Source organism: Poromitra crassiceps (assembly GCF_964638095.1).
Source record: "Poromitra crassiceps genome assembly, chromosome: 12".
Classification (NCBI taxonomy): domain Eukaryota; kingdom Metazoa; phylum Chordata; class Actinopteri; order Beryciformes; family Melamphaidae; genus Poromitra; species Poromitra crassiceps.
Genome location: NC_139632.1, coordinates 32,350,432 through 32,370,216, shown reverse-complemented (window position 1 = coordinate 32,370,216; position 19,785 = coordinate 32,350,432). Strand labels below are relative to the sequence as shown.

At 46.5% G+C, this 19,785-nt stretch overlaps 2 protein-coding genes across 2 annotated transcripts in view; one reads left to right on the top strand and one right to left on the bottom strand.

The window, feature by feature from the left end:
* Positions 1-7,186, bottom strand: part of armh1 (armadillo like helical domain containing 1) — a gene marked incomplete at both ends in the record, with an annotated part of 13,052 nt that extends 5,866 nt beyond the window's left edge. The window contains 5 exons of the mRNA XM_083647345.1: positions 1,258-1,342; positions 4,131-4,327; positions 6,286-6,452; positions 6,549-6,620; positions 6,978-7,186. Coding sequence (XP_083503471.1) covers positions 1,258-1,342; positions 4,131-4,327; positions 6,286-6,452; positions 6,549-6,620; positions 6,978-7,186 — 730 coding nt within the window. The remainder of the gene's footprint in view (positions 1-1,257; positions 1,343-4,130; positions 4,328-6,285; positions 6,453-6,548; positions 6,621-6,977) is intronic.
* A 2,603-nt stretch (positions 7,187-9,789) lies between these two features.
* LOC310786171 (galectin-3-binding protein B-like) lies at positions 9,790-12,909 on the top strand (the record flags this gene model as incomplete). The annotated part of the gene is made up of 4 exons (XM_083647344.1): positions 9,790-9,964; positions 10,479-10,610; positions 10,923-11,205; positions 11,841-12,909. 4 exons carry the CDS (start codon positions 9,790-9,792, stop codon positions 12,907-12,909), a joined length of 1,659 nt encoding a protein of 552 aa, XP_083503470.1.
* Positions 12,910-19,785: the final 6,876 nt, after the last annotated feature.

Below are 19,785 nucleotides of genomic sequence, written 5' to 3'. Positions count from 1 at the left end.
AGCACGTTCAGCAGAGGTGCCTACCTTCATCCTGTACCTCCAGATGCAGAGACCCCAGCACGTTCAGCAGAGGTGCCTACCTTCATCCCTTTACCTCCAGGCGCAGAGACCCCAGCACGTTCAGCAGAGGTGCCTACCTTCATCCTGTAGCTCCAGACGCAGAGACCCCAGCATGTTCAGCAGAGGTGCCTACCTTCATCCTGTAGCTCCAGATGCAGAGACCCCAGCATGTTCAGCAGAGGTGCCTACCTTCATCCTGTACCTCCAGGCGCAGAGACCCCAGCACGTTCAGCAGAGGTGCCTACCTTCATCCTGTACCTCCAGGCGCAGGGACCCCAGCGTGTTCAGTAGAGGTGCCTACCTTCATCCTGTAGCTCCAGACGCAGAGACCCCAGCACGTTCAGCAGAGGTGCCTACCTTCATCCTGTAGCTCCAGACGCAGAGACCCCAGCACGTTCAGCAGAGGTGCCTACCTTCATCCTGTACCTCCAGACGCAGAGACCCCAGCACGTTCAGCAGAGGTGCCTACCTTCATCCTGTAGCTCCAGACGCAGAGACCCCAGCGTGTTCAGTAGAGGTGCCTACCTTCATCCTGTAGCTCCAGACGCAGAGACCCCAGCGTGTTCAGTAGAGGTGCCTACCATCATCCTGTAGCTCCAGACGCAGAGACCCCAGCACGTTCAGCAGAGGTGCCTACCTTCATCCTGTAGCTCCAGACGCAGAGACCCCAGCACGTTCAGCAGAGGTGCCTACCTTCATCCTGTACCTCCAGACGCAGAGACCCCAGCACGTTCAGCAGAGGTGCCTACCTTCATCCTGTAGCTCCAGACGCAGAGACCCCAGCGTGTTCAGTAGAGGTGCCTACCTTCATCCTGTAGCTCCAGACGCAGAGACCCCAGCGTGTTCAGTAGAGGTGCCTACCATCATCCTGTACCTCCAGACGCAGAGACCCCAGCACGTTCAGCAGAGGTGCCTACCTTCATCCTGTAGCTCCAGACGCAGAGACCCCAGCACGTTCAGCAGAGGTGCCTACCTTCATCCTGTACCTCCAGACGCAGAGACCCCAGCACGTTCAGCAGAGGTGCCTACCTTCATCCTGTAGCTCCAGACGCAGAGACCCCAGCGTGTTCAGTAGAGGTGCCTACCTTCATCCTGTAGCTCCAGACGCAGAGACCCCAGCGTGTTCAGTAGAGGTGCCTACCTTCATCCTGTAGCTCCAGACGCAGAGACCCCAGCGCATTCAGCAGAGGTGCCTACCATCATCCTGTACCTCCAGGCGCAGAGACCCCAGCGCGTTCAGCAGAGGCTCCACAATGCTGGGATGGACTGTCTTTACTTTGGACTGTTGGGTTAAATAAAACATTTTTAAATAAAGTAGTTTGTGAGTGTGTGCGTTCTAATTGGAAAAGTATTTGTACCAAGCAACATTCCTATATATCTGCTCACTTAATATGTGACCTTTGAACCATATTTAGCCTAAAGGTCAAGAATACTGAATCTGCTTCATCATTATGAGATCAAACATATTGTGTATTTCTCACAGACCTGTGAGCTTCAAATGTGCAAATGCCAAAATCTCATGGATAACTAGTCTCTTAAAGCAGACGCCTTGGCTCTCACCCACCCCGTCTGTACTTCCTGCTCTCACCCACCCATCTGTACTTCCTGCTCTCACCCACCCATCTGTACTTCCTGCTCTCACCCACCCGTCTATACTTCCTGTTCTCACCCACCCGTCTGTACTTCCTGCTCTCACCCACCCGTTTATACTTCCTGCTCTCACCCACCCGTCTGTACTTCCTGCTCTCACCCACCCGTCTGTACTTCCTGCTCTCACCCACCCGTCTACTTCCTGCTCTCACCCACCCGTCTGTACTTCCTGCTCTCACACACCCATCTGTACTTCCTGCTCTCACACACCCGTCTGTACTTCCTGCTCTCACCCACCCGTCTGTACTTCCTGCTCTCACCCACCCGTCTACTTCCTGCTCTCACCCACCCGTCTGTACTTCCTGCTCTCACACACCCGTCTGTACTTCCTGCTCTCACCCACCCGTCTATACTTCCTGCTCTCACCCACCCATCTGTACTTCCTGCTCTCACCCACCCGTCTGTACTTCCTGCTCTCACCCACCCATCTGTACTTCCTGCTCTCACCCACCCGTCTGTACTTCCTGCTCTCACCCACCCATCTGTACTTCCTGCTCTCACCCACCTGTCTGTACTTCCTGCTCTCACCCACCTGTCTGTACTTCCTGCTCTCATCCACCTGTCTGTACTTCCTGCTCTCACCCACCCGTCTGTACTTCCTGCTCTCACCCACCCGTCTGTACTTCCTGCTCTCACCCACCTGTCTGTACTTCCTGCTCTCATCCACCTGTCTGTACTTCCTGCTCTCACCCACCCGTCTGTACTTCCTGCTCTCACCCACCCGTCTATACTTCCTGCTCTCACCCACCCATCTGTACTTCCTGCTCTCACCCACCCGTCTGTACTTCCTGCTCTCACCCACCCATCTGTACTTCCTGCTCTCACCCACCTGTCTGTACTTCCTGCTCTCACCCACCTGTCTGTACTTCCTGCTCTCATCCACCTGTCTGTACTTCCTGCTCTCACCCACCCGTCTACTTCCTGCTCTCACCCACCCGTCTGTACTTCCTGCTCTCACCCACCCATCTGTACTTCCTGCTCTCACCCACCCGTCTGTACTTCCTGCTCTCACCCACCCATCTGTACTTCCTGCTCTCACCCACCCGTCTGTACTTCCTGCTCTCACCCACCCATCTGTACTTCCTGCTCTCACCCACCTGTCTGTACTTCCTGCTCTCACCCACCTGTCTGTACTTCCTGCTCTCATCCACCTGTCTGTACTTCCTGCTCTCACCCACCCGTCTGTACTTCCTGCTCTCACCCACCCGTCTGTACTTCCTGCTCTCACCCACCTGTCTGTACTTCCTGCTCTCATCCACCTGTCTGTACTTCCTGCTCTCACCCACCCGTCTGTACTTCCTGCTCTCACCCACCCGTCTATACTTCCTGCTCTCACCCACCCATCTGTACTTCCTGCTCTCACCCACCCGTCTGTACTTCCTGCTCTCACCCACCCATCTGTACTTCCTGCTCTCACCCACCTGTCTGTACTTCCTGCTCTCACCCACCTGTCTGTACTTCCTGCTCTCATCCACCTGTCTGTACTTCCTGCTCTCACCCACCCGTCTACTTCCTGCTCTCACCCACCCATCTGTACTTCCTGCTCTCACCCACCCATCTGTACTTCCTGCTCTCACCCACCCATCTGTACTTCCTGCTCTCACCCACCCGTCTGTACTTCCTGCTCTCACCCACCCATCTGTACTTCCTGCTCTCACCCACCCATCTGTACTTCCTGCTCTCACCCACCCATCTGTACTTCCTGCTCTCACACACCCGTCTGTACTTCCTGCTCTCACCCACCCGTCTGTACTTCCTGCTCTCGCCCACCTGTCTGTACTTCCTGCAGGGGAAACCTGGTCAAAAGGGAAACTCCGGTGAAAATAATCGACTCACAGTTCCCAACGGATATAAGGCAGGTACATCGGCTGCAGGCGAGCACATTCGCTAATTCCTCCAATCCAATGTGTCATGCTCATGATTGATAAAAGTCTGAAGCGTTGTTTTGTGTTTTTGTTGAGGGGCAAATTTTAACGAGCTAAAGTACAGGCGGTCTCTGGAACATTCAAAGATTGTCGAGGAGATATACAGGCTTGAGAGACTCATGATAACAATACAAAGAACTTGTAATAATAGCTTGTCTTCTAATCTAGAACAAGGTGCTCAGCTCACCTCTTATTACGCATCTCCTTAAAGCACTAGAACTATATATGAAATTAACATTAGTTGGTCCGTCTTGTTCATATAACCTTATACATTTCACATTGGCAATAGCATTATTATATTCTATCTGTATTCATGAATATTCACTATAAAACTCTAAGCATATCAAAGTGTAATCATTCCGATTTTCTTGGCTCCCAACCTGCAGATTGAATAAACTTGTCAATCTGCCTCTGTCTTGTCCTGAGGTTTCTTCCACTGTAGGCATGAGTATACTAGCCTCTGTACGTGTGCACTCTGTGGGTGTCTGGTATTACCTGCACCATGCGTAGGGTTTGCAGGACCAGCTGCTGGGCTTTAGCGGAGGTACAGGCCATCAGGCCGATCAGGGCCTGGTACACTTGGTTCTGGTGTTTGGGGTTTCCGCGGGACAGGGATTCCAGCAGGGCCCATGCAGCCTCTTGGGTTTCCTCTGTGATTGATGTGGCCAGACACTCTGCTATGGCTCGAATGCCTGCAAGCATGTAGCATAGAGGGGCCAAAGCAAAGAGAATGAGCCCTATAGTCCAGTACACTTTGTATTCATACAAACTGTTCAATATTTTAAGCAAAATCAAATAATCTGCCTCTATAGATGAAACCAGTAGTAAGAAACCTAGTTGTGAGTATTGACTCAGCGGTTTTTTATGTATTTGTTTGTTTATGTATTTATGTATTTATGTATTTATGTATTTATGTATTTAGTTACGGTAGTTAGTTAGTTAGTTAGTTATTTCGTTTCTTTCTTTCTTTCTTTCTTTCTTTCTTTCTTTCTTTCTTTCTTTCTTCTTTTTTATGCTGCACTTTAATTTAACTTTTCTATTATTTGGCTGTTAATATTTTTTGTTTTGTTTTATGTGTATTTTATAATTTTACATTTTCATATCTTTCTAATGTATATGCTATGTTTTGTACAGCACTATGAGCTCATATGAAAGGTGTCATATAAAGAAAGTTAGAGTCAGTGTAGTGTATGATGAGGCCTGCATGTAGCCATATAGTCATGTAGTAAGACCTATGATGAGGCCTGCATGTAGCCTGCATGTAGCCTATAGTCATGTGGTATGATGAGGCCTGCATGTAGCCTGGCCCTATAGTCATGTGGTATGATGAGGCCTGCATGTAGTCTATAGTCATGTGGTATGATGAGGCCTGCATGTAGCCTATAGTCATAGTGGTCATGTGGTCATGTGGTCATGTGGTCATAGTCATGTGGTCATGTGGGGCGGCTTTAGCTCAGGAGGTATAGCGGGTCGGCCAATGACGCAAGGGTTGGCGGCTCGATCCCCGCTCCCTCCCAGCTGCTGTCGTTGTGTCCTTGGGCAAGACACTTAACCCTCCTTGCTCCCGATGGTGTGTAGGCACCCTGGTAGCCTGCCGCCATTGGTGTATGAATGGGTGAATGTAGACTACCTACTGATTGTAAAGCGCTTTGGATAAAAGCGCTATATAAATGCAGACCATTTACCATTTTACCATTTGGTATGATGAGGCCTGCATGTAGCCTATAGTCATGTGGTATGATGAGGCCTGCATGTAGCCTATAGTCATGTGGTATGATAAGACCTGCATGTAGCCTATAGTCATGTGGTATGATGAGGCCTGCATGTAGCCTATAGTCATGTGGTATGATAAGGCCTGCATGTAGCCTATAGTCATGTGGTATGATGAGGCCTGCATGTAGTCTATAGTCATGTGGTATGATAAGGCCTGCATGTAGCCTATAGTCATGTGGTATGATGAGGCCTGCATGTAGTCTATAGTCATGTGGTATGATAAGGCCTGCATGTAGCCTATAGTCATGTGGTATGATGAGGCCTGCATGTAGTCTATAGTCATGTGGTATGATGAGGCCTGCATGTAGCCTATAGTCATGTGGTATGATGAGGCCTGCATGTAGCCTATAGTCATGTGGTATGATGAGGCCTGCATGTAGCCTATAGTCATGTGGTATGATAAGGCCTGCATGTAGCCTATAGTCATGTGGTATGATGAGGCCTGCATGTAGCCTATAGTCATGTGGTATGATAAGGCCTGCATGTAGCCTAAAGTCATGTGGTATGATGAGGCCTGCATGTAGTCTATAGTCATGTGGTATGATAAGGCCTGCATGTAGCCTATAGTCATGTGGTATGATGAGGCCTGCATGTAGTCTATAGTCATGTGGTATGATGAGGCCTGCATGTAGCCTATAGTCATGTGGTATGATAAGGCCTGCATGTAGCCTATAGTCATGTGGTATGATGAGGCCTGCATGTAGCCTATAGTCATGTGGTATGATAAGGCCTGCATGTAGCCTATAGTCATGTGGTATGATGAGGCCTGCATGTAGCCTATAGTCATGTGGTATGATAAGGCCTGCATGTAGCCTATAGTCATGTGGTATGATGAGGCCTGCATGTAGTCTATAGTCATGCGGTAAGACCATCATACCATAGCTTTGACAGATGAACTCTTTGTATTTGCGCCCAGCGTTAGAGATGTTGAGCAGAAGGCGCAGGGCATCTGCCTTGTCCTCCTGTTGAGTCTGAGTCTGCCCCAAGACGTCCAGCAGGGTGAGAGCACCTCCGTCCTCGAGGAACTCCCTGAGGTACTGATCACTGAACGACCGTGAGAAACATACGTCAACCACAAACATGCATGTTTGGCTCATAGATAGTTTACACGTTATCATGCTTATCTGTTATCTCACTCACTGGCTTGAGGCAGAGAGGAAAACCCCAATTGCTTTCAGCTGGAGTCCCAAGTAACATGTCCCAAACATGTATCTGAAGTTCAGTGAAGGACTGGTCTCAAATTATTTCATACTAGAAATAAAGCACTCCTTTCTAGCCTACCATGGCTCATCGTACCATGTGTGTGTGTGTGTCACTGATGACATCATCAGTGATGGTATGACATCATTGTCTGATGACATCCCTGATGACATCATCATTGATGTCACAATGCACAATTACTCAAGTGACATCACTGAGTCACTTAGGTGTTTTGTCCCACCGATGATGTCATCAGTGATGTCATAAATCACTGATGACATCATCGTGGGACAAAAATTGAAACAGAGAGAGAGAGAGAACAGAGATTGCCCACATGCTCCCTTTTATAATAATAATGATTAAGGATACGTCAGTCTCATCCATGTGGTGAGGCGAGACAGGAACAGACTGGCGACCTGTGCGAACTCCAGCTCCAACTCCACAAACGTCTTCCCCGAGTTTCCCTGGAGAAAAGCCTCCAGCATGCGGCTTCGCGTTGTCTTGTTTCCACGGTCCCATTCCTGAAGAAACCTCTGCACCTCGCTGATGCTCGCCTGTTCCCCACGGTGTGCTGACATTCCTTTCTGTGCGTCTAAGATCTAGCCGGCTGGAAGCAAATCTCTGCAGGCTATCATCAGCAGTCTGATAAAGTGAGGTAAAAAGTGAGTAAGAATGTGTGAATTAACCAAATTAATCTACGAATCACTCTTTTTCATCAAAATGGATAGCCTACTCGACTCTTTCACCCCTTTCCACACACACACACACACACACAGACACACACACAGACACACACACACACACACACACACACACACACACACAGTCACTTCCTCGAGTTTTGTTTACTGTTGCTTAGTAACGCTCCACTACGCCCCTCTCTCTCTCTCTCTCTCTCTCTCTCTCTCTCTCTCTCTCTCTCTCTCTCTCTCTCTCTCTCTGTCTAGCTCTCAATGAAACAAACCCAAAAATACAGGCTACACGCACACACGCAGTGGCACAAGATAGCCACTAAAACAACAAAACATGTTGTCAGTGAAAGTCATGAATAAGGAGGGGTGGACATGCTCTCTCGCTCCAATAAACCACTGCTGCAACTTCCTGGTTCATCATTCCTGCTGAAACCAAACTTAGAGTATGTCCTTTGAAACTCTTTCCCACAGGCGTAGACAACAGACTGTCTGACAGCAAAAAAAATTGGTCTAACTCTAAAATTTGGTAAGATTTATTCCAAAATCTATCAAATCTATGGCATTTTTTTAACTTTTTTTTTTTTAGTATTTCTCGTATTAAGTTATGTTGTTAAATGTGTTGTAGAACTAGTTCTTTTTCATAAGGGCTGTTTTTGTTCGATATACATGTTCGATATACATATACTGTATATATATATATATATATACATATATATATATATATATATACACATATATATACAGTATATATATATATACCGTATATATATATATATATATATGTATATATATATATATATATATATATATATATATATATATATATATATATATATATATATATATATATATATATGATGTATATATATATAAACTGTCAGCCTTTATTTTACTAAATCTATGCTCTTTGTAGTGTGTGTGTGTGTGTGTGTGTGTGTGTGTGTGTGTGTGTGTGTGTGTGTGTGTGTGTGTGTGTGTGTGTGTGTGTGTAAATGTATACAAGTTAATGCTTTGTATTCTACTCAAAATGCCTGCACTTGAATGACAGTATACATTGAATAACATCCACTAAGCCCCCCCTGTCCCCCCCCCCCCCTTCAGATCGATCATCCTCTCTGCCAAACCAAAGTCATGTCAAGAGAGTGTCTCTTCATTTCCTGTGTCCTCATCTTGGTCAACTTCTCTGTTGGTGGGTGAGCTTGTTTCATCTGACAGCTGAAACAGTGCAGTCTGCTGGCTTTACCAATTATTTTTTAAAGTCTCATTACCCCATTGATTATGACCTCCACCATCACAATTCCAATCAGAATGAGGATGAGTTGCACTCACAGCAGGTGAATCACAGCCAGGGATCAGCTGTTCTTTGTAAATCAATAACCAAAGATTAGCTTGACATGGTTGTTCAAATATGTGCGGGGTCATTGACAGGTGGTTCAGGTTCTGCATGATGTTATCAATGATTTGGCGATAGAGAATCATGATACTGAGTGCTGATTGTGGTGAAAGTTGTTGCTCAGTAAGGTATTATGTTTTGTGATTCACTCATTTTATCTTCATTAACTCCACCAATGACGTTATGTTTTCAGTGCCGTTTATCTGTCTGTTTGTTAGCAGGATTACAGAAAAGCTACTGGGCCGATTTTCATGAAACTTGAAACTTGGGTGTAGCATGGGCCAAGGAAGAACCCATTAAATTCTGGCGCAGGTCTGATCCGATTTGGGTCAAGGAAGGGGGCGGGGCTATGGAAAAAGGGGTGCTCTAGGGATAAGAAGGTCGACGTAGAGAGTCGGGATTCCAGGGGTGGGTAGGGGGACTGGCTAGGACCATGTGGGTGGGTCAGGGTTAGGGTTACATCATAGCAGACCTATTTGGCCTTGGCCGTGGTCTGGTCTCTCCGAGTGCACTTCTAGTTTGATCTTATGTATACAGGCTTTTTTTATTTATTTGCTGTCAATGTTTAACTAATTTCTATTTAAGTCTGAACTTAGAACCTGCTGCTCTACTTTTGAATTGCTTCCTTTTGCGTAATCATGTGATCTGACTTTATATGATTTGATTGTACAGGTAGGTGCTCATGTAGGCGACATTGTTTTATGTCACCTTTGTCATGTTAGAAGGAAAACTTCCCACATCTCTTTTCCGGGACAGGTGCGTAGGACAGGTGCGTAGGACAAGGGCAAAGCAAAGAGTCCCGAACACTGTCCAAACTTGCAATAAAATGTATCATGTGATGTTTCGGTCTCTGACATTCTTCAAATGTTTGTCATGCTGCCTTCATACCCAGATACCTCTTGAATTTTTAAATGCCAATGGAACTACCTGGATAAATGTTAAATACAATACAATAAAGATTTTTTTTTATAACTGTGGAGATTTCAGATCAACTTATTGTGCAACTGATTTGCTGTTGTCTTTGTGCGACGTTGAGGTTAATATTCAACTTGAGTTCATTGTGTTTTGCTGCTCTGCAGGGTATCAGAATGGTGACATGAGGCTGGTTAACGGCCCGTCATCTAATGAGGGCCGGGTAGAGGTCTACCTCAATGGACAATGGGGAACTGTGTGTGATGACAACTGGGACATTGCCGAAGCCCAGGTGGTGTGTCGCCATCTCAACTTCGATGGTGCCGTTGCAGCTGTTGCTGGAGCAGCGTATGGTCAAGGTATAGTCCTTTTTATTATTATTCTTATTATATTACTACTATTATTATTATTATTATTATTATTATTACTAGTGCAATTACCCGTGGGGCTATAATAGCCTTAGACACTGCTGGAATTGCGCAGACATACTGACACACAGACACTTGCGCAGACATACTGACAAACAGACACACTGACACAGGGCATGCCACACTGACACACAAACACACTGCCATCAATGACACACAGACACTTGCAGACACTTGCCAGACATACTGACAAACAGACACACGGACACTGCTGGAAATATAGTGTAGATTATCTATTTTTGCTAAATGCCAGATTTTTGTGTTATGATAATACAGTTTTATTTCTCTCCTTGGCGCAATTAACTTCCGGGCAATCCATTGATGTTCCCAACACATAATGAAAGAAAAGCATGGCCCACAAAGTGTCAAAGCGAGTTGCTCAGTGACTGAAGTCTTTCCTCTGGCTCAGAGTTGCTCAATGACTGAAGTCTTTCCTCTGGCTCAGGCTCTGGTCAGATCTTGATGGATGATCTAACCTGTGGTGGCTCAGAGACAGATCTATCCCAATGTGGCTTCAGGGGCTGGGGAGTGTCAGACTGCGGCCACGGGGAAGATGCTGGTGTGGTGTGTGAGACAGGTAAGGTGGGTCGTTGTTGAGAATCACTTCATAGCGTATGACTATGGTATGCTTGACTCGATGAGCAGTGGGATTCGCAGCAAAAGAGGAGGTAGTATGGTGCGGCCAGAAGCAGTTTATTCAACCACAGAACTGACATACAGTAGACAAAAACAAAACGAGTTTGACATGGAGAGAGGCATGGCTGTGAGCAGCTCTCCAGAGTCCTACAGCAGTCTGATAAACACTGGCCACAGGCAAGTCATCTGCATGCTACCAACTATAGGTACTGTATATAATAACAGTCATATTAACTTTCACTTAACGTTTCAGCAATGCTAGATGTTCCAGGCTCAGCCCAGAATATCAGTCGTGAATACTCTGTGAACGACAGCACAACACTTTCTGTACGCCTGGGGGTGCTGTTTGACAGTGGACGCGACTGTGACCTGGACATTGCTGTGGTGGTGGACAACAAGACCGTGGAGACCATCTGCACTCACAGACTCATCCTCTCTCTGGACCCAGAATACCTGAAAATCTCCCCTGCAAGCGTCAGCAGACTCAGCCTGGATGTCAGCTCCACCTGCCGTCGACACGCCAACAGCTTTGTCAGGTGAGAGCAGCATTGTGTTTTAAAGGTGTAATGAGACCAACTCTTGATGTTTATGTTTTCGCTCCCGTTCGTCTGTTTGTTTGTCAGCAGGATTACGGAAAAACGACTGGGCCGATTTTCATGAACGTGGTGTCGAGGGTGTAGCACGTACCTGGTGTAGCATGTATCATGTACCTGGTGTAGCATGTATCATGTACCTGGTGTAGCATGTAGCATGTACCTGGTGTAGCATGGGCCAATGGGACCCATTATATTTTGGCACGGATCCAATCCGGGGCGGGACAAAGGAGGGAGTGGGGGCTAGGGAAAGGAAGGTCGTAGAGAGTCGGGATTCAAGGGGTGGGTAGGAGGAGTGGCTAGGTGCATCTGGGTGGTGGGAGGGGGTGTGGCCAGGAAAGGCGGCGGGACTAGGGAAAAAGGCCACAGCAATCGATAGGAAGGTCGATTGCTTCCTATCGAGTGGATAGGAAGCAATCGACCGCTACCCACGGGTTAGCGGTCGATTGGGGTTCAAGGGGTTGGGGTTCAAGGGGTCAGTTGGGGGAGTGGTTAGGTGTATCTGGATGATGTGATGGGCTAAGGAAACGCAACCGTGATTTGAGGTCTGTACACTCAGCAGATCTTGTGTCTTGCAGGTATCTGTACACTCGGCAGATCAACATCAGTGTATCTTCTGCCCAGTGCATTCATAAGATGGCATCTGACTGGGGCCTGAAACATCTTCAGAGCGAGGCAGGGAAACTTTTCAGCTGGATTCTCCCTGAAGACTCCACCTTCCAGACCCAGATCTCTCTGTATGAATACTCACTTCACACAGGGGATAGAGCGCTGCAGCAAACCTGTCTTCGCTACTTGGCTTGGAACTGCGAGGCGCTGATCGGCTGCCCAGGCTGGACCAGTCTTCCCCTGAGCCTGGTCAAAGCTCTCCTGTCTCGCTCAGACCTGGTGGTGCCCAGTGAGTTCTACATCCTTAAAGGGCTGGAGAGTTGGGAGGCAGCCCAGGAAAATGCATCGATCTCTGAAGATCAGTTTGACCTCTTGAGACACATCCGGTTCCCTATGATCTCGGCCGAAGATTTGTACAGACTCAAAGGTCTGCGCTACCAGTCTGCCAAGTTGCAGGGTTTTCAGTTCCATTCCCTGTCCATTACTCATCTTTTTGGAGATGTCATAAGTCAATGGAAACCGTACACACCCAGGATCTACACCGGCAATCCATGGAGCTTCAGCTTCAGCGCCTGGCAAGTGAACAACTATATGAGAAGTGGGGGAAGCATCAGTGCTTCTTTCCGTACACCTGTGCACACCAGTGCCTACTTTATCCTCTTCAGAGACATGAGCTGGTCCACCGATGTGTACATCAGAACGCATGAATGCTCAAACTATGGTGTTACCTGCCCTGCGGCAAGGCTAACCGCAGAGAACAGCAACACGGATTTGCCTTCAGAGTTTCAAAAAAGCATTTTGTACCAGAACAAGATTGTTCTAATGTGTGACGGGAAGTATGTCTTCCAAATCCAGGACTTCAAACCTCTCAAAAACGACCAGAATATGGCCCTAATATCTACTAATAGCAGTACAGGCCAATCTTATCCATGCCACTCAGAGCGATATGCCTATCGCATGGTGGTCCGTCCCAGATACATCTCAGGGCTCAAGTTCACTGAGGAGGAACAAGAGGCGTATGAGGAATCTCAGGACTAATAATATAAGATGTTCTGTTTGATATTTTAGAGCTCTGCAGTTCTCATTCAATTCGCTGCATAGTTGTTGCACTAAGTCAAATTCCTCATGTAATCTGATTACTTACTGTGGCAATTAAAGTGAATCGGAATCGGAATAGTTCTTGAAATTACAAAGATTTTAAGTTTTAAATTAATTTTCCTTTTCATTGACTGATCAACCCAAGTTGTTCATATGTGCTGTTGCTTTTGCAATATTGTTTGTGATATTAAATTGCAATCTTCTTGCATACTGAATGGGATTTTTCAGGATGGGCTACAGTTTTGTAGCCTACTATGACTTGACTAATAATCAATGAAGATAATAATACACTGGTTTCAAGATTTAGAAGATGATGGTTGATAGCAACTTATGTTTGTATACATATTGAATAAATAGCAATTTCTTAGTTGTCATTTACTTTCTTTCTTATGTCTCCATGTTGCTTCCTGGTAGAAAATAAGTGTTTGTGAACAGAGTGAAAGCTTTCGGGACACTAGTCTGGAACACGACTCTCACCACATCACTACAGGAGAATAGTGACAACAACAAACAGAAAGACATATTACATATTAAATGAACATGGTGGGAGAGGCAGAAATAAGGGTGCTACATCATAGAAACATGCTGAATTCACTTGAACACATAAAAAAAAAAAAAAACTCTCGTAACGGGACAAGCCCCGTCTTTTATTGTCACACGAACACCACAACACATGCATGCGGCCACAACACACTCATGCTGACGGTGGCCGGTGAAAAGTGTCCTCTGCATTTAACCCATCCAGGCATGTCCTTTCCTCCGAGGGGCAGGCCAGGAGCAGTGGTCGCTTTCTCGTACAGCGCCCGGGGACCAACTTCGGATGTTGTCGTCACTGGTCGGATGACGATGACGATCTGATCTTCTGCATGTTTTTAGTGGGGGGGTTATATACGGAGGAACCCCCTGGGGGGCACGGGGAGAACATGCAAACTCCGCACAGGGAGAAAGGCCCTTACGACGAGATACCCCACCTGGGCAGTAGGCACTTAAGATATGGGGGGGAACACAACCACAGCGCCCACAGTGTCCCAGGCGAGAATCGAACTCAGGACCTTCTGACTGTGAGGCGACAGCTCTACCACTGAGCCACCGTGCCCCGTACATATTGTTTATCACTCACATTAGGTTGAAAATAGGAAAGAATGTCTAGTTCCGCAGTCATCTCCGCAGCTCAGATTAGCCTGTCATTATTATTATTCTCTCCGCCAGGAGATCATGTTTTCGGCCGCGTTTGTCTGTGCGTCTGTCTGTGCGTCTGTCTGTGAGTGTGTTCCTCCTGTGTGTTCCTCCTCTCCTCTAGCTTGGCCTTCGCATATCTCGAGAACCGTTGGTCGGATCGACTTCAAACTTTGGGAGTATGCTAAGGAGTATGTGGCGGAGTGCACTGACCTGTTCATGCAATTTGGTATAGCGCCACCTACTGGCAAAAAAACAAACATGTTTATCTCAACAACTTATCTCAACAACTTATCTCAACAACCGTTCGTCCCATCGACTTCAAATTTGGGGAGTGCGCTGATGGGAACTCGACAGTGCAGTGCCGAATTTCGTGCAATTCAGCACTGGGGGCAATGATGTGCGAGCCGCGACGCGAAGAGATTGACGCTGGCTCGACCAAACTTGGCCCAGATCTGTTCCACCACCTGTGGGTGAAGAACCCATTCTGAGTTGCGGGGGTTGCCTCGCGACAGCAGGTCTGCGCTCAGGTTGAGGTAGCCCCGAATGTGTGCCGGCGAAAAGGGAGAGCAGGTGGAAACGGGCCCACTCGTGGATGGTCAGTTGGTTCAGGGCCAGCGACCGGACATCGCCCTGCCGGTTGATGTACGCACGAACGTATCAGTACATGGTGGCCCATTATCTGATGTCAGAAATGCCAGAAGGCCAGGCGAACCGCCTCCATCTCTAGTACACCCCTAGGCTCTGGAACAGCCTCCTCCTCCGTATTAGATCAGCCCAGAGCCTCGAGGCGTTTAAATCCCTGCTCAAAACGCACCTTCTCTCCCTGGCCTTCGACCTGAGTTGAGCCTGCCTCTTGGCAACCTACTTCGTCACTTTGTTTTTATGACTTGTATTTGCTGCATTGTACTGCACCTTGCTCTGTAGCAGCGTATTCTGTACTTGTCGTTTTCTTCTATATTTTTCTGTTTTATCTGTGAAGCACTTTGGTCAGCTTTTGTCATTGTAAATGTGCTCTATAAATAAAGGTGACTTGACTTGACTTGTAAAAGAGATTTTGTATCTCAATTGTTTTATCTGGTTAAATAAAGGTTAAATAAAACAAATCAAAAAAATACTGGCAGCATTTCATACCGTCCAGGTGGGAACTGCTGCAGGGAAGAGCGAGGCCAGCACTGATGACCAAGAAGCAGGGGCTTCACCCATCACTGCCAGGTAGAACACAGCACTGGAGTCAGAGAAGAGGAGACCATTAATTGAAATTACATTTAATTTGTGCTATATGAAGTACATTTTCCCCTATTTAAAATGGGTACTGATATAATGCTGCACTGGAGTCAGAAGAGGAGAGAGAGGAAGCCGCATACACACAACTTTCAAGTTGCCTGTCCCTCTCGCATGCTGGAGGGTAGTCAGGTCATGTCAAGTCAAGTTTATTTGTATAGCACATTTCATACACAGAGGCAATTCAAAGTGCTTCACATAAAATGGTTGACAGGAAAATAAAAGAATAAAAGAAGAGAATAAATTTGACATTTAAAAGCATCGCAACAAAGGGTAGGTGGGGTGAGGGGCAGACATGAAGACATGGCAAAGTACAACTTCTGTGGTAGTTCCCGCTACAAGAGGTGTCTCCAGGGCCACATTTTGCTATGATGACACACACACACACACACACACACACACACACACACACACACACACACACACACACACACACACACACACACACACACACACACACACACACACACACACACACACACACAGACACAGAAAACACACACACACACACACACACACACACACACACACACTCACAAGGTGAAAACAATAGCAGTCACAAGGTGTCATGTGCGGCTGGTAATGAAAGTGTTACAGTGCTCTTCAGACAACACATCTGAGGCAGAGGCTCCATGTTGGCCTGATGGCTCGATGTTGACCTGATAACACTATTTCATGTTTCACTAACAGTGCATGTTTGTGAAGTTCAGAATACAGCTGCATGCATCTGCCCTTTCAAAGCTCTAGAGTCTAGTTGATTAAGCTCTGAGGCAAGCAGGAACCTCTGTTAGCTAAATGGTCTAAGGAGGCCTATAGTTTCCCCACAACGAGATACATCCAAGACTGAGTACTTCTGTTTTCAATTAACCGTGTTAGAAAACAGGAAACACCCACCAGGGCTAACAAAGATGCTTTGACAACTGGTTGAAAAGCAGCAAACATGAACCCCGTGGGACTTATTCCCTTGTCCTGAACGTTTTGTAGAGGAGGATGTGAATTCCACAGCTTGTTCTGAGACTCTCTGAAGCACAATGCCAGTTCAGAAGAAAGCATGCATCTACTGCAGGCTTCACAACCAAGGCTATTCACACAGTTACAGAATCAAGATGCTTACATGGTGGTGGATAGACAACATCATAAAGGTCTCTATTAAGTGTGGCATGCACACAATGGCTTCCACAAGCATGTGCTCAATGTACACCACCATTAAGATCATTCTTTCCAAACGGAATCCTACAGATTACAGTGACAAGACTTGCTCAGGCAGCCATTACTAACCTGCGAGGTCATGAGATCACCATCACACCACATCCATCTTGCCACGCTCCAATCTGTTGGTTTGAATCTGAACTGGACCACCAGTGGTTCAGACCATCTGAACCAGACCACCAGTGGTTTAGACCAATCAGCATCAGCGTCCTATGAGGCGGCTACGGGCGGGTTTTGGTGTGATGCCAGTGAGAAGCGAGCCCATGATAGACGTGATACAAATGGTTCATCCAATCACCTGCCAGGTTTCTTCTTTAAAGAGCCTGCCCCTTTGAAACGCTTTCCAGTTCCAGACTTGGTCGTGTGCTTTATCGTTCAGAGGATGTTTGAGAATCCCCTTCTCAAATGTGGCGACGTGTAAAGTCCAGTAACTTATGGTTGTATCCAAAGGTATCAAAGTTTGTTGGAATGTCCACTGTGGCTCGTTGCTAATAGCTAGCATCTTCATGCTAACCACTAGTAGTGCAGATGCTGCGTTAGCCACTCAGATGTCATCAGTTGCGCTAATCTCCAATGCGTGTGACTTCTCAGTACCAGTCACGGCCAGTCATCTCGTGGCTGGCCGTGACTCTCTCCTGCGCAACTCTCACTATGGTCTACCGGGAAGAAAGGCTCTGTTATCTTTACAACCATCCACCAAAAGCACCAAGCAGGCCTGCTTTATTGCACAATCCAAATCTTCGTCAAAACTTTCCATTTTCATCATGTCGTTTGCTAGCTTACTGGCTAGCGTTGATGTTGTTTGACAGCGGTGAGATTTGAGAGCGGACACGCAGAGAGCGGACATGGATTTCCCTTCGCTCCGACTGAAATGGTCGGAGCCAATGGCAGAGCTTATCCTCGCAGCCTGCTTCCAGTGAGTCAGACTACTTGGCTGGTGACAGCTACACATGCATATATATATATATATCATATCATATCATCTGCCCAGAAGAGCTCTTCAGCCTTAAACAACCACTCCAACTTCTGGTCATCATATCATCTGCCCAGAATAGCTCAGGTTTTTTTCTTTTGCATTTCATCAAATAGGGGAGTCCTCAAATCATCATGTACAATAAAACATGGCATGAAACTCACTTTCAACATCACAGACACCTTTAGATCACAGCCTGTTCTCTCTGGTATAGCTGAGAACCGCCCTACTTCAATAACAAGAGGCAGGATACCAATTCTCAGCTGAGCACATAAGGACCTCTGGTTTCTGCTTAGAAAGGAAGTAACATAGGACTCAGGGCCAAAACGTTGCTTCATCTGAACATGTGATCTACGCTTAGGCTTAGAACAGATGTTGTCTCTATAATTAAGAAATCACTTTTGTTTCAACACATTACAGCAAAGCATGTTATGAAATATATATATGCCAAGTCTGCCTCTAAGAATAGGGGGAACATCCTTTATCCAGGGTGAGTCTTATCCCAATTAAAGACTTTTTTAAATGAACCTATACTCTCTGGGAGATTAATGAGGCGGTTCCACAGCCATAATTTCTCCCTTTAGTCTCATCTCCACTGGGTCTCATCTCCCTGTATTGCAAGAGTAGGGCTAAATGTAAGCTATGTACCCCAAGCAAACATCTTATGGATGGAATTTACTTTTTTGGCATCCTTGTAACCTTGTTCATATGTTGTTTGTTGTTGATTTCCTTCAGCCTTTAAGTCTGGTTTTGCATTGTTTAAATCGATTATTCTCTAAAACCATTAATGGCCACCACTCTCCCTCTATCTGAAAATGGTTTTATTTTATTTCTAAATCAAGTGTAATCCAATTATAATTCTATAGTATTTTACCCAATATGCATTGATTCCTCTGACAGAAACAATTTAACTGTAACTTGATAGCACAACAATTTTAAATAGGTTACCATTTATTATTATGCTTTTTATTATTATTATTTTCGTTATACTCAAACAGTGCAGGCAAAGTGAAGGACAGTAAGCAGTACATCACTTGGCATTGGATATATTTTTCTTGGAACTAAATATTACTGGGGGTGGGGATTCAGGGAATATAATTGCACAGGATTTTTGCAGTTTTGCACTGCAGATACATTTCTCCACCTTGACTGCTTTATCAATTTCTGGTAAGTTTATTCTACTTTTGAATAAAGGAAATATCAAATTCAATCAGTGTATTATAATATTTACTCTTCTGCTGTGAACATGTATTGCATACAATTTGTGCAGAGAAATGTGTATGTGGGGGGTGGGGGTTTTCTCAATATGTATTTATACAGATTCTCAGTGATATGCCTATGATTGTGTGTCTGTGTGTGTGTGTGTGTGTGTGTGTGTGTGTGTGTGTGTGTGTGTGTGTGTGTGTGTGTGTGTGTGTGTGTGTGAGAGAGAGAGAGTGTGCATGTTGTGTAGTGTCAGAAAGTACACCTATGTTTCTATGCCCCTTGAAAACCAGTCATCACTGCCACATGCAGGCACTATCCACACCTTTGCTGCTTGGACAAATCAGAAAGGTTCCCCCTGTCTGTCACGGAGTGCTCAGGTCTGGCTACCTGAGACCTTCTGTCTGTCACGGAGTGCTCACGTCTGGCTACCTGAGACCTTCTGTCTGTCACGGAGTGCTCACGTCTGGCTACCTGAGACCTTCTGTCTGTCACAGAGTGCTCACGTCTGGCTACCTGAGACCTTCTGTCTGTCACGGAGTGCTCACGTCTGGCTACCTGAGACCTTCTGTCTGTCACGGAGTGCTCACGTCTGGCTACCTGAGACCTTCTGTCTGTCACGGAGTGCTCACGTCTGGCTACCTGAGACCTTCTGTCTGTCACGGAGTGCTCACGTCTGGCTACCTGAGACCTTCTGTCTGTCACAGAGTGCTCACGTCTGGCTACCTGAGACCTTCTGTCTGTCACGGAGTGCTCACGTCTGGCTACCTGAGACCTTCTGTCTGTCACGGAGTGCTCACGTCTGGCTACCTGAGACCTTCTGTCTGTCACGGAGTGCTCACGTCTGGCTACCTGAGACCTTCTGTCTGTCACGGAGTGCTCACGTCTGGCTACCTGAGACCTTCTGTCTGTCACGGAGTGCTCACGTCTGGCTACCTGAGACCTTCTGTCTGTCACGGAGTGCTCACGTC